Source organism: Hevea brasiliensis, chromosome 18, assembly GCF_030052815.1.
Source record: "Hevea brasiliensis isolate MT/VB/25A 57/8 chromosome 18, ASM3005281v1, whole genome shotgun sequence".
NCBI lineage: Eukaryota > Viridiplantae > Streptophyta > Magnoliopsida > Malpighiales > Euphorbiaceae > Hevea > Hevea brasiliensis.
Window position 1 is genome coordinate 10,846,365 of NC_079510.1, and position 13,739 is coordinate 10,860,103.

Below are 13,739 nucleotides of genomic sequence, written 5' to 3' on the forward strand. Positions count from 1 at the left end.
CAGAATGAAAGATCGCAAAATGGAGAATAAAATCATCAGTTGACATTACTTGTTTACAATATTTGAGTCCACGCATCGTCCTTCCCGGAAAACCTAGCTAAAGTCATCAAGAGAATGCTTTTGCCCTAAATTACTAGTAAAGATAGCTGATAACTTCCTTTGAAGAGGTTTGAAATTTTGGCTATGATGAACTATCTTAGTGTATAAATAAAAAAAGGGAAACAACAATCAACAGTACTAAGGCCCTGAGACTGTGTGTTTGAACCCTAGTTGGAGTCTAATAAAAATAAGGGAAACATGCATTGGCAAAATCTAATGTATTTCCTGAGATGAAAGCTATGCTTTAAGTTAGTAAAAGTGCATATGCACACTGCCTTCTTAGTTGGAGAAACAATACTACACATTCTTTTGCCCTGAGATGGAGTTTCTGGTTTGTTTTCTGCAAGTTCACTAGCTATAGCTATATATAATATGAAGAAGACAATATATAGGATGTTGAAAATAAGAATGCAAATCCTCTGCTGCATCCCTCTTCCCACTTGGGTGTCTAAATTTGTCCAAAAATAGTGTTGAAAATCAAATTGCTAGATAAAACGCCTGGAAGTTGTAAATTTTAGCCCAAGTAGAAGGACATAATTAAATGGAATCTAATTACTAGAGAAATTAATATATATATATATATATATCCTAGAGGGGAGAACAGTTTAGTACCAACAAGTTGCCAATGTACAAGCTGCTTCGATTTTTCATATACAATAATATACTTCAAAGAAAGAAAATGATTTTTGAAGACAGGAATGTTAGCTTGTCCAGAAAACTATTTGCCTAGAGCTTATTCCCAAGAGAAGAAGATGAAGAAAATAACCTTCAACTTAAAATGGAACTCATTCTGGTTAATTTATACACATCATTTAACGAGAAGGAATCCCCTTTTTCAATTATATTAAAATTCATGGTATTTTTCTTTTAATTGGTACTGTAATATTTATTCCGTCCTGAAAACAGCGCAAAAAAATTGATAACAAATAAAAAAAAAAAAATTGCAATCCCCTTAAGGGTTACTTCAAAGACTTCATATCTATGTGTTGCCAGGAAAAAAAAAATTTAAGAAATTGTAGAAGAGAAGGGGAAATCCTAACTAGGTTTGATCCAAAAGGAAAGAAAGATGGAATTAAAAGGAGAAGAAATTAAGAAACCCTAGTTGATGTGTTAGTATAACTGAACTTCAGTGATAATTTGCAGTTTTCAATGAATATACATAGTGAATACATCCTCAAACCATTTCTTATAAAGAGAAGAAGAGATAGTTCCACAATGAACAAGAAGACTATTTCCAGAAACCATAAGAGTAGTCTAAAAACTAACAAGAAAAAAAGAAATAAGCAAAAAGAAAACACCCTAAAAGCATCACAGAAGATGGAATAGGTAGAAGAATAAGGAGAAACATGGAGGTGGTGATGATGGTGAGAACAGTAAATCCATGAAATTAAGCTGACCTTTATGATCCAACATGCCCATGATCTCTCGCCCACTCTAATCTAAACTGCTGAAATCCAAAACAAAGTTCGGCTGTCCATAATAACTCATAGATCACATTGCCACCAAATCACCAGAGCAATACCCCAAGCGTGTTGCTGTTATTGTTGTCTCTCAGAAAGGAGCCCTACCGCCTGAATTTCCTGCCCATCCATCCACCGGCAACTGCACGCTCGGCGGCATATTCAGCGGCAAATTAAAGAATGGCAACCCACCTGATGTTGCTGCCCCATCAGGAAATGGATTGTTCCCAACGCCACCACCGCCACTTCCACCTCCTCCACTTCCACCACCGCTCTGCATCTGCAGTTGCTCATCCTCTTCCAAAGGCAGCCTCTCATATGCCACGTTCGTGAACGATGCTGCGATGACAATCACCGGTCCTGCTGCCGTCAACTCCCCCACCACGCTTCCTCCCACAACCTGCCCTTGCCCACCAGCAAGGAAAATTGTTAGACTGGTTGCGCCAGGAGGGGCTGGAGGGGGCAAGAAAGATCCAGACAAAGATAAGATCTCGAATCTGCCATGAAGAGTCACAATAGCACCCGCTGCAGCTGGTTGCCTGATGCTAACATTAGTTACAGTTCCAGCTCCGCTGAGTATGCAAATCCCACGCTGCCGTCTGCGGGCGTAGTTAGCGACGCACTCAAAAACATCGCATCCATTTCCTACTTCAAGAATGTGGGCTCGCAGCGTATTGGCACTCTCCCGAGTAATGATGACCGGAGGTTTGGGTCTATTCTTGGAACCAGGCGGGCGACCCCTGGGACGGCGGGCGACGAGGTCCCCTGGTCCAGAGTTTGCAGCTGCGGCAACGAGATCAAGGCCTTGGTTGGGGGCATCCTCATGCTGCTGGTGGTCAGTGGAGAAATGAGCAGCAACACCACCGCCTCCAGGGCGATTGGAATCGTGGTCTTCAGGTTCAGGCTGGTGCTGAAGGTGAAGGTCAGGTCTGTGGTGGAGCTGGTGAACGTAACGAGAAGTAGTGCCTAAATCCAAACCGGCCATGCCAACATCAAAAGGAAAGACAACAGGAAACCAAGGTGAAATCAATATTTTTTTTTCTAAAAAAACAATTATTTTAGATGATTAAAAACTGTTTATGGGTTTTGTTTTTTTAATATATATATATATATTGTTGGAGGAGGAGGAGAGGGAAATTATAAAGAAAATAAAAATTAAAAAAAAGAAAAGGGAAAGGGAAAGGCAGCTCCAGAAGTCGAAGAAAAAGATTTGAACAGAGAGAATGATATATGTATATTTTGAAATGGAAAAAAACAAGAAAGAAGAGAAGAGATCGAATGCAGAGAAAATACAAGGGAAGAGATGGAGGAGAGGAAGGGAAGAGAGAGAGAGAGAGAGAGAGAGAGAGAGAGAGAGAGAGAACAAACACTCAAAACGCAGTCATTTGTCTCATAACCCAAAAGTTTAAATATATATATATAGAATAATTATTTCTTGGTAATTCTTTTTCTTATTTCCACAAATATAAGAAGGTGTAAGCAAACTCTGACCCTCTCCAAAGAGAGTTGTCAACCCTTCTCTAAAATAAATATAGAAGGTTAATATTTTAAATTTTTATTTTTTTAAAATAAATTGGAGGTCTATAAATTAATTGATTTAATAACTCATTTCAAAATTTATTTTTAAATCATTCCAACAATAGCTAGATTTTATAATACATAAAATAATATGATAAGTTGCCATTGTGGATAAACAACAAACTATTATTAAAACAATTAAGAAAAATGGAAAAATAATAATTTATTTTTATTTAATAAGCTAAGAAATTGTATTGTTAAAAAAATCATCAAAAAGTTTTTTGCTTAATTATTTTTTATTATATAAACAAGAGAGAATCTAATTTGAGTCTCTTAAATTTAATATATGAGCAATTTTTATATTGATACGATAAATTTAAGTTATAAATATATATGATGTATGTATTTAATAAGTAAATTTTTTTTATTCATTTTATATTTTTAATTCATAATTAATTAACCAAGTTTAAATAAAAAAAAATTCTCTGCTTTCTTAATTATTAAAATAACAAGTGTTATTAATATTTAGTATTTAATAGTATTTAAAAAATACTTACATGATTAGAGAGAAATGAAAATAATATGATTGGAAGGTGATGGACACGCGAGAAAGGAGGAAAGTGGGGAATTGAAGGGATGGTGTAAGAAGAGTGTGATGTAATGATACAAACATTTGAGCAAATGAACCCTAGAAGGAGGAAGAGTGTGTGGGTGGGGTTAGCTGAAGGATGTTGCCATTTTGGTGAGGAATAGGGTTTGGACTTTAGACTTAGATGGTGAAAACCTAACCATGGTTAAGGGGCAAAGTTGACCAAGATTAGTTGGGTTTCAGAGAGGGACAATTTTATTTAAAAAATATAAATAAATATTGCACAAAAACCAGAGGGAGGAGAGTGGGCAAGTGGGGAAGTGTTGCTGCGGCCCGTGGGTCCCATTCTCTTTGTCTTCTCCTCCCACCTGGACGGCCCCTCTTCCATCTTCTCCTCCTTTTAGTGGCCAACTTTGCTTGACTGGCTCAAGTCTAATGTGATCAGGGTGGCCATATTTATCATCATCTACTTCTTGTCTAAAACTTTTCAACATGAATTTAAGCATTTTGGTTTCTTTTAGCTACTACTCACTTTGATTCATTTTCAATTAACGCATATTTAATTTCTGCTACCCCTGTTTTTTTTTTTAAATTAATTAGTTGTTGTTAATTACTTAGCTTTTTTAAATTAATTAGTTGTTATTAATTACTTAGCTATATATATATATATATATATATATATATATATATATATATATATATATATATATATATATAAATAATTGATTTTGATAGAAATTTGAATTTAAAATCTCATATTTCTAAAAATAACTTCAATATCACTTGACCAAATAAAATTCATTAGTTGATTTTTGTTTTTATTACAATGACCAAAAAGCTAATATTTTACATGTTTATTTATTCAATTCAATTAAAATATAGATTATCAATAAAAAAATAAAAATAATTATAATTTTTTTATATTCAATTAGAAGTCCATTGAACTTTATATTTTATAATAATTAATAAATTTTAATTTATTAGTAGTATTGAAAATCTTTCTACTACTATAAAATATTAAATTCCAACTTAATCAAAATTTAATTAGAAAAAATTAACATAGGAAATTTTCATTCTCTAAATATTTTGATTTGAAATGTAAAAGGGTTGTAACAATTATTAGATTTAACTATTTTTTTAACGTTAAAAAAATGAATTTCCCAAATTAAATGTCATTAGTTTTAACATAAATGTCTTAATTTGATCTACTATTATAAAAATTTTAATAAGGATAAAACAAAGAAAGTTGTAATTAAGTCACATTATGTCTCATATTAATTTGGAATAAGGTGTTTGTATCACATATAAAACTTGAATAAACATTTCTCCTTGAATTAGTTTTTAGATGAAGTTAAGCTCAATTTAATTTCTTTACATAATATCAGATTTATCCTACTTTAATATTAGATTACTCATAAATATATTTATTTATAATTATATTTTAAATATTTATATTTGAGCCTGAAGAAGATGAAAAAAAGATGGAGGTAAGCCGGTCCATTTTCCCTACAAGAACTTTAATTAGTAGACTGAGAAATTCTAGCCAACTAATTGGTATGATGAGCTTGACACCAAAGGGCTATAGTGACTTGATTATTATAATGTTTAGTTTAATAATAAATAAGGGATGTCAAATGAGTACTCATTTATCCAATCACAAAATTCATGTAGAATTATATTATTTTTTTATTAAAATTTAAATCAATTATTGGATATGTTTAACGTTGGAATGAAAGTAATATAGGGTTTAATTATTCAATTTTTTAGAAAAGTTAGTCTACATTGGGTATCCAACCAAACCACGTGTAAGGAAAAATGCTATTTGAATCAAAGGCTTATTATTATACAAAATTGTTGTAATTAAAATAATAACACAACAGCCAAGGAGTTGTTGATGCAATTATTTTAATTAGCAATTTTTAATGCCTTATTAAGTTTCTGTGAAAGTCTAAAACCGCCCCCAACCCAAAGGGAACTTTTTTTTTAATTAGAATATTTCTTTTCGTTTCATCCTTGTAAAATCTATTTCTAAATTCTTCAGTTTCTCGAATTTTTTTCCCTATTTTATATATATATATATATATATATATATATATATATATATGCTAAATCTTAAAATTGATTTTACAATAATTAATGATAAATGTAAAAATTTAATTTAAGCATCCAATTAAAATATGTAAATTATTAATCACTTATTAAGGTATTGATTAAATAAGTTGATTGGTTTTTTAACAAATTTTGCAATTTGTAGATAATTTGTGAGAAAAAAATTAATATTTCAATTATCAATAAAATTCGTTGGTAATTACCAACGGATATCGAAATTCATTGATAATTTGTGAAAAAAAAATATTAGTGTTTAAATTATCAACAAATTCGAAACTCATTTATAATTTGTAAGAAAAAAATGGTGTTTAAATTAACAATGAATTTCAAAATTGTTGGTAATTGTTAAAAAAAATGTCTACTTTTTAAAAGAAAAATTAATAATAAATTTACAATCAGTAAATACCTATAAGTACTATCTTTTCTTTTCTCATTTTATTCTTTATTTATTTTCTTCCCTTCCATTTCAATTCTTCTTCTCTTTTCTTTCATTTTCTTTATTTTTTCTCTCATTTTTTTCTATTTTCTATCTTTTTCTTTCCATTTCTCACATTTTGTTTTCTTTTCTCTTCTCTCATTTTTTATTTTTTCTTTCATTTTCTTTTCACTTCTCTCGTTATTTTATTCTCTTTTCTCTCATTTCTTTATCTCCACTCATTTTCTTTTCACTTCTCTCATATTTTCTTCTTATTCCTTTATCTTTTCTCTCTTTTTTTTCCCTTTTCTCTCATTTTCTTCTTTTTTATTTTTTTCTTGTCCCTTTTAATTTTTATCATATATTTTTCATTTTCATCAATATATTTTTTCCTCATTTAATTTCCCCATCTTTATTTTTTTTCTCTTCCAAATACCATTTTTTTCCTCTCATTATAATGTATTTCTAATAATTATTAGTCACAAATAAAAACATCTATCTATATATATAAAGCAGGCCAAATATTTTCCTAAAAGCTACCACATAACACTTCTTAAAGAGAGTTTGGCTTACTAATTATTATTTTTTTTCCTTTAATACTATTAAGGAATCATATCATAGAAATATCTCTAGGAATATACACTAGCTAATTTCTTTCCACGTAATCATATCATTAGGATCTTTTTGTTTCTATGTGCAATTTTAAGATTATTTCATTGTGATTACATTCCTTGTTTTGAGGATTCATATGTGTATAAAAGAGCACTTTGCTCTATTAAATAAAATCATGTACTCTGATTGTGAAACTTATCATGGTATCAGAGCAGGAAAACTAAAATCCACTAATGGCGAAGGAATCAATTGATGAAATAATTTCTTCATACATTCTACATCCTTCTGATAATCCTAGGTCATTATTAGTCTCGTGCTTGTTGAAGGAAGACGACTATTACACATGGAGAAGGGCCATGATAAATGCTCTCCGTGCGAAAAATAAATATGGGTTCATTGATGGTACGCTCGAGAAACCAGCTGAAAACTCATCAGATCTGGTAGCATGGATTAAAGGTAATTCAATGGTGATTTCTTGGATCTTTAATTCGCTGCATTCATCTCTACAGGATAGCATTGCTTACTTCGACACTGCAAAAGAAGTATGGGAGGACCTACAAGAAAGACTCTCACAAGGCAATACACCATGTGTTTATCAACTAAAAATGGACATTGTGAACACACAACAGAAGGATCAGACAGTTGCAGTGTACTACACACGACTTAAAGGGCTATGGGATGAGCAAAATTCATACTCTAGTGTCCCGATCTGCACTAGTGGGGCTGCTAAGGAATTAACAAATGAAAAAGAAAAGGAAAATGTGCATCAATTTCTGATGGGTCTCAATGAGAAGTATTCTATTGTGAGATCTCAAATCCTCAACACTGAACCATTGCCATCACTTGCTCGTGCATATGCACTAGTGACTCAGGAGGAGAGATAATAGCAGATAGCAGCTATGAAAGGATCAACAGCTATTGCAAAAGGTGCAGCTTTTATCACCAAAAACTCAAGTAGAGATGCAGGTCCAAGAAACCAAAATATGACTAAAGATACCTCAAAATTGTTTTGTGAGCACTGCAAACACTCTAGACATACCAAGGAGACTTGTTTTGAGCTCCATGGTTATCTAGAATGGTGGGGTGATAGAAACAAGAAATCTCAAGGCAAGATGGCAAACAATACACGCATAACTGAATCTACTGATGTCTCACCTATTGCTGGACTTTCGAAGGATCAGTATGCACAGCTTATGTCACTCTTGAACCTGGAAAGCAACCAAGGCTCACAACCCATTGCAAATTTTGCTGGTAAAGTTCGATCTTTGTTCAAAAATAATTATGATTGGATACTTGATTTAGGTGCCTCAGATCATATGTCTTACCAAAAAGACATTTTAACGAATGAACAATCATTGCCTTTTGCCTCACATATACGAATACCAGATGGTTCCATTGCATCCGCAAACTCATGTGGTGATGTTAATCTCAATTCATCCATTACATTAAAACATGTGCTACATGTTCCTTCCTTTGCCTGTAACCTTATTTCAATTAGCAAACTCACCCATGATCTTAATTGTGTAGCACATTTCTTTCCTAATTTTTATGTTCTATAGGGCCTACCACGAAGATGTTGATTGGCATGGGTGAGTTTTGAGATAATCTATATTACTTTCGGCCTGTTCAGCCTTATGTTTCAGCAACTATGGCATTATCATCCAAAAATAAGTATGTTTCCTTATGGAACCAATGTTTAGGTCACATGTCTTTGAATAAAATGTCTCATATTGATGACTTTATTTCTTTAGATGTTAATGATTCTGTTTCTCATTGTGATGCCTGCCATCGTGCAAAGCAAAAACGTCAACCTTTTCGTTTAAGTTCAATAAAAACCAAGGCTACCTTTGATTTAATCCATTACGATCTCCGGGGTCCTTACCAAACACCAACTTTGTCCAAAGCTCATTACTTTCTCAGTATTGTGGATGATTATACACGTGTAACGTGGGTGTATTTGGTAAAGTCTAAAACTGAAATACCCATTTTGTTAACTGGTTTTCTTGCTATGATCCACAGACAATTTGATCGCCTTGTGAAAATCATACGCAGTGACAATGTAATTGAATTTACCAACATCTCTCTCCAACAATCTTGCTTACATGAAGGTATAATCCACCAATTCTCTTGTGTTTCTACACCACAACAAAACAGTGTTGTGGAACGCAAGCATAGGCACCTCCTAGAAGTTGCTTGTGCCTTGTGTTTTTAAGCTGGATTACCGTTAAAATTTTGGAGGGAATGCGTTTTAACAGCTGCGTATCTTATAAATCATATGCCTACATCTTTACTTTCTGGACAAAGCCCATATGAACGTTTGTTCCATCATAAACCAGATTATAAACACCTTCATGTGTTTGGTTGTCTTTGCTATGCATCCGTCTTACCTCGATCCAAAGACAAATTTAAAGAACGAGCTTCACCTTGTATTTTTATTGGGTATCCCCATGATAAAAAAGGTTACAAAGTCTACAATCTTCATACTCATGAGATTTCTGTTTATCAGGATGTTGTTTTCTATGAGCATATTTTTCCTTGTAAGGAATTTAATGACCACATACAGCCAAGATCAACATCTGATCTTCTTGTTCCTATAAACATTGATGATTCTGTTGTTATGTCCATTACAAATGCCATTCCACTTGATGAACCAAATGAAACTATCTCACCAAGATTACCCAATACTTCACCATTTCCTCTTAAACCACCATGAGTCACACGTCCCACACGAACCAAACACCTTCCCACCCGATTGCAGGATTATGAGGTTGAACTACCAGGAAGTAATACAGATGTATCTCACACCAATGCTCATCAAGCATCTTCAGGTATGCGATACCCACTTAATCATTTTGTTTCTTATGCCAATTTTAATTCTGTTTACACTACATTTCTTGCGGCCATCGATCAAAATGATGAGCCATGCACTTATAACTAGGAATCTAAAGACCCCCGTTGGCAAGAAGCAATGAAGAAAGAAATAGAGGCACTTGAACTAAATCAAACCTGGACATTAGAAGCTCTTCCACCAGCAAAAAAGGCAATAGGTTGCAAATGGGTCTACCGAATTAAGTATAATTCAAATGGGACTATCGAGTGCTATAAGGCTTGCTTAGTTGCCAAAGGTTACAACCAAATTGAAGGACTTGATTACACAAAAACTTTTGCTTCAGTTGCCAAATTAACTATTGTTCGCACTTGACTAGCCATGGTGGCAGCGAAAAACTGGACGATTCATCAAATGGATGTTCACAATGCATTTTTTCATGGTGATCTCAATGAGGAAGTGTACATGAAACCTCCCCTAGGCTATCTTTCTGCAGATGACAGACGAGTTTGTAGATTACGAAGATCATTGTATGGTTTGAAGCAAGCCCTACGACAGTGGTTCGCAAAATTTTCAACCGCCATCATCCGTTATGGTTTTAAACAATCAAAATCAGATACTTCACTCTTTGTCCATCAACAAGGCAACTCCTTTATAGCAATTCCAGTTTATGTGGACGACGTACTCATTGCCACCAATGACGATTCACATCTTTGTCAACTTAAAGATTACATGAATGCATGGTTTCCCATTAAGGATCTTGGTCTAGTCAAATATTTCCTTGGTTTGGAAGTAGCAAGAAGTCTTGTGGGCATAGTTCTCTCACAACGGAAGTACGCCTTGGATATCTTGCAAGAAACGGGAATGGTGGATGCAAAGCCAGTTCATTTTCCAATTGAGCAACATCATAAGCTTGCATTAGATGAAAGTGCAATTCTTGATGATCCGAGGTCCTATCGAAGGTTAGTTGGGAAACTCATTTACTTGATAATTACTCATCCTGATATATGTTATGTTGTACATATATTATCCCAATTCATGAATCAGCCACGAAAAGGACACTGGCATGCTACTCTTCATGTCCTTAAATACATTAAACAAGCACTAGGACAAGGCATTTTCTTATCTGCAATGAGTCATTTACACTTGACGGCATATTACGATAGTGACTAGGCGAGTTGTCCACTTACTCGAAGGTCTGTTAGTGGTTATTATATTCAACTTGGCACTTCCCCAATTTCATGGAAAACAAAGAAACAAGTCACTGTGTCACGTTCTTCAGTCGAAGCGAAGTATAGATCCATGGCAACTACAGCTTGTGAACTCATTTGGTAGAAGCAATTATTGTCTGATTTATTTGTTCATCATTCCAAAAGTATATCAGTTTATTGTGATAATCAGGCACCCCAACACATTGCTAATAACCCAGTCTATCATGAACGAACCAAACACATCGAGGTGGATTGTCATTTTGTTCATGATTGCATTCAAAAAGGTTTAATCACCTGTCGGTACATATCTACTCACAGATAACTTGCGGACATATTTACTAAAGCTCTTGGAAGTCAACCATTTCAGTTCTTACTTGGCAAGTTGGGCATTCGAAATCTCCATGCTTAAATTTGAGGGAGCGTATTAAGGAATCATATCATAGAAATATCTCTAGGAATATACACTAGCTAATTTCTTTCCACGTAATCATATCATTAGGATCTTTTTGTTTCTATGTGCAATTGTAAGAATATTTCGTTGTGATTACATTCCTTGTTTTGAGGATTCATATGTGTATAAAAGAGCACTTTGCTCCATTAAATAAAATCATGTACTCTGATTGTGAAACTTATCAAATACTATTATATTAATGTTTTAATTTATTTTTAATCAATTATATTAATTTATAATTTGAAAAATAATAAATTATATTTATTAGGGCATTGATTTGTAACTTACGACCATTCTTTGATAACCTATGGCATTAAATAGCCAAACTTTAAATACCAAAGTTAACAGTGTAATTTTTTAATTGAAATTGTTTAATAATTGACTTAAATTTATTTCCAATTTATCTTTATCATCTTGCTTATAAATAGTAGGCATTTTGTGACATATGAAAACTACCAAAGTTTCTTCTATCATCAAATGCTTTCAAGTTATTAGATTTGCTTTAATTTTAATTATTTCTATTCAAGTTTTATTAATTTTAATTCTCAATTTTTTTTATTTTTATTGATTTTCACTTTTATAATATTAGAAAAAGATGTTGAATCCAAAAACCAAAAGATCAAGTAGCACCCACTATGAAAAAAAAAAAAGAAAAGAATAGCAGCAAGGCAAATATAATTATTTGGAGATGTATACTAATAAAGCATATTTTGCATATGTTTCCTTTTTATCTTTATTTTTCTATTTGCCTTTATTATTTATCTATTGATCATATATATATATATATATATATATAAAAGTAATGATATAGTCGAATTATATGTATGTCAACTAATTTGTTTTTCATAAAAAATAGATTATAAAAAGTTATAAAAAAATATAATTTATTGAAAATTTAAATTGGACATATAAAGATTGAAAATAAAATAGTAAAATGAGTGTATTATAGTTATATGCTATAGATTTTAATGATCAAATTATGCAAAAAAAAATATTATAAATGATTTTAATAAAAAAAGAAATATTAAAATTTAAATTACATATAGAAAAGTTAATTTTTATCAAATCTGTGCATAGCACAAGCATTTGGCTAATATTTATAATAATAAAATATTTATAAAGAAAAACTTAATTTTAAAATAATAATAAAATTATTATTTTAATTGATAATAATTTTTCTTTTTATATTTTTTAAAATTACCAATGGATTATAATTTTTTTGTAATTTTTCTCTTGATTTACTGATGGATTCTCTTGGTAATACCAATGGAAAATCCGTTGGTAAATGCCAACCGGTTTGAAATTCATTGGTGAAAAATTACCAATGAGATTCACTGTAACTGACAAATCCATTAGTAATTTCAATTAGCAACGGATTTTATAGGATTACCAATGAAAAAAAAAATCCATTAATAATCCTAGAAATTCTTGTAGTGGAATAAAATTGATTTTACTAAAAATTAAATGAAATTGCTATTAATTCAAATATACAATTAATGTTTAGTATTATAATTATTGAATTTAAAATATGTTGATGGCCTAAAATTAAAAAGTTTATCCAATTTATCTTAAATTTATGTTTTTTTTTTCAAAACAATCTTAAATTTATGTTTTTTTTTTAAAAAAATCATAAAAAAATAAATTAAAATTGTAAATTAAATAAAATAAATGAATGGTTTAAATTTCTAATATTATGAAAGAAAAAAGTTTATTTCTAACCTGAGTATGAAAAATTTTAGCAAGGCAAAGATTCAAACAATAACATTGAAATTGTGAGGGGAAAATTACTAGAGTTTTAAATTGATGAAGAAAATGATGAGAAAACTATGTTAGATTTCCCTTTGATGATATTATTCAATAATTTACATTTTAAAGAATAAAAGAAGGTAATTGTGAACTTGTTGGCAAAGAAAAAAGTAATAAAATTAAATAAATTAAATTAATGGAGAAAAAGAGGCTAAGAGATAATGGCGGTTTAGATTTTTTTTTTTTTTTTTGGCAAAAGAATTTGTTTTTCACTTTTGAAATTATTCTTTTACTAAAAAAAAATTGAGTTTTTCATAAAATTACTAATATACCCTTGAAAGCTTTTAAAATATTCGAAGGGTCAAGTACCCATCAAATTTTAATAAGAATAATAGAAAATTCTTTTAAGAAATTACCATTATACCCTTAAAATTTTCAAAATTTTAGGGGCTCAATGTCTCTTTTTTTTTTTTTTTTTTGTTTAAATTAACTTGTAATATTAAGCATCAAGTTTTTACTTAAATATTTCAAATTTCAATTACTAAAATTTTATTCCATACAAAAGAAAAGTTTTGTAAAATTTTTTTACTACATCTTTTAAATATTTTAAAATTTTTAAGTTTCCAATTTTAGGCATTCTGAAACTTTGGCTATCATATTATATATCTATAAGATCTTCTTTTTTTATTTAAATCTTTTATT

At 31.1% G+C, this 13,739-nt stretch overlaps 2 protein-coding genes across 2 annotated transcripts; one reads left to right on the top strand and one right to left on the bottom strand.

Moving 5' to 3' along the window:
* Positions 1 to 1,201: 1,201 nt before the first annotated feature.
* LOC110649779 (AT-hook motif nuclear-localized protein 23-like) lies at positions 1,202 to 2,903 on the bottom strand. The gene has a single exon (XM_021804477.2). It carries the CDS (start codon positions 2,542 to 2,544, stop codon positions 1,651 to 1,653), a length of 894 nt encoding a protein of 297 aa, XP_021660169.2. The 5' UTR covers positions 2,545 to 2,903; the 3' UTR covers positions 1,202 to 1,650.
* A 4,132-nt stretch (positions 2,904 to 7,035) lies between these two features.
* On the top strand, positions 7,036 to 7,686 carry LOC131175821 (uncharacterized). Its single transcript, XM_058140494.1, has one exon. It carries the CDS (start codon positions 7,036 to 7,038, stop codon positions 7,684 to 7,686), a length of 651 nt encoding a protein of 216 aa, XP_057996477.1.
* The last annotated feature ends 6,053 nt before the right edge of the window (positions 7,687 to 13,739 follow it).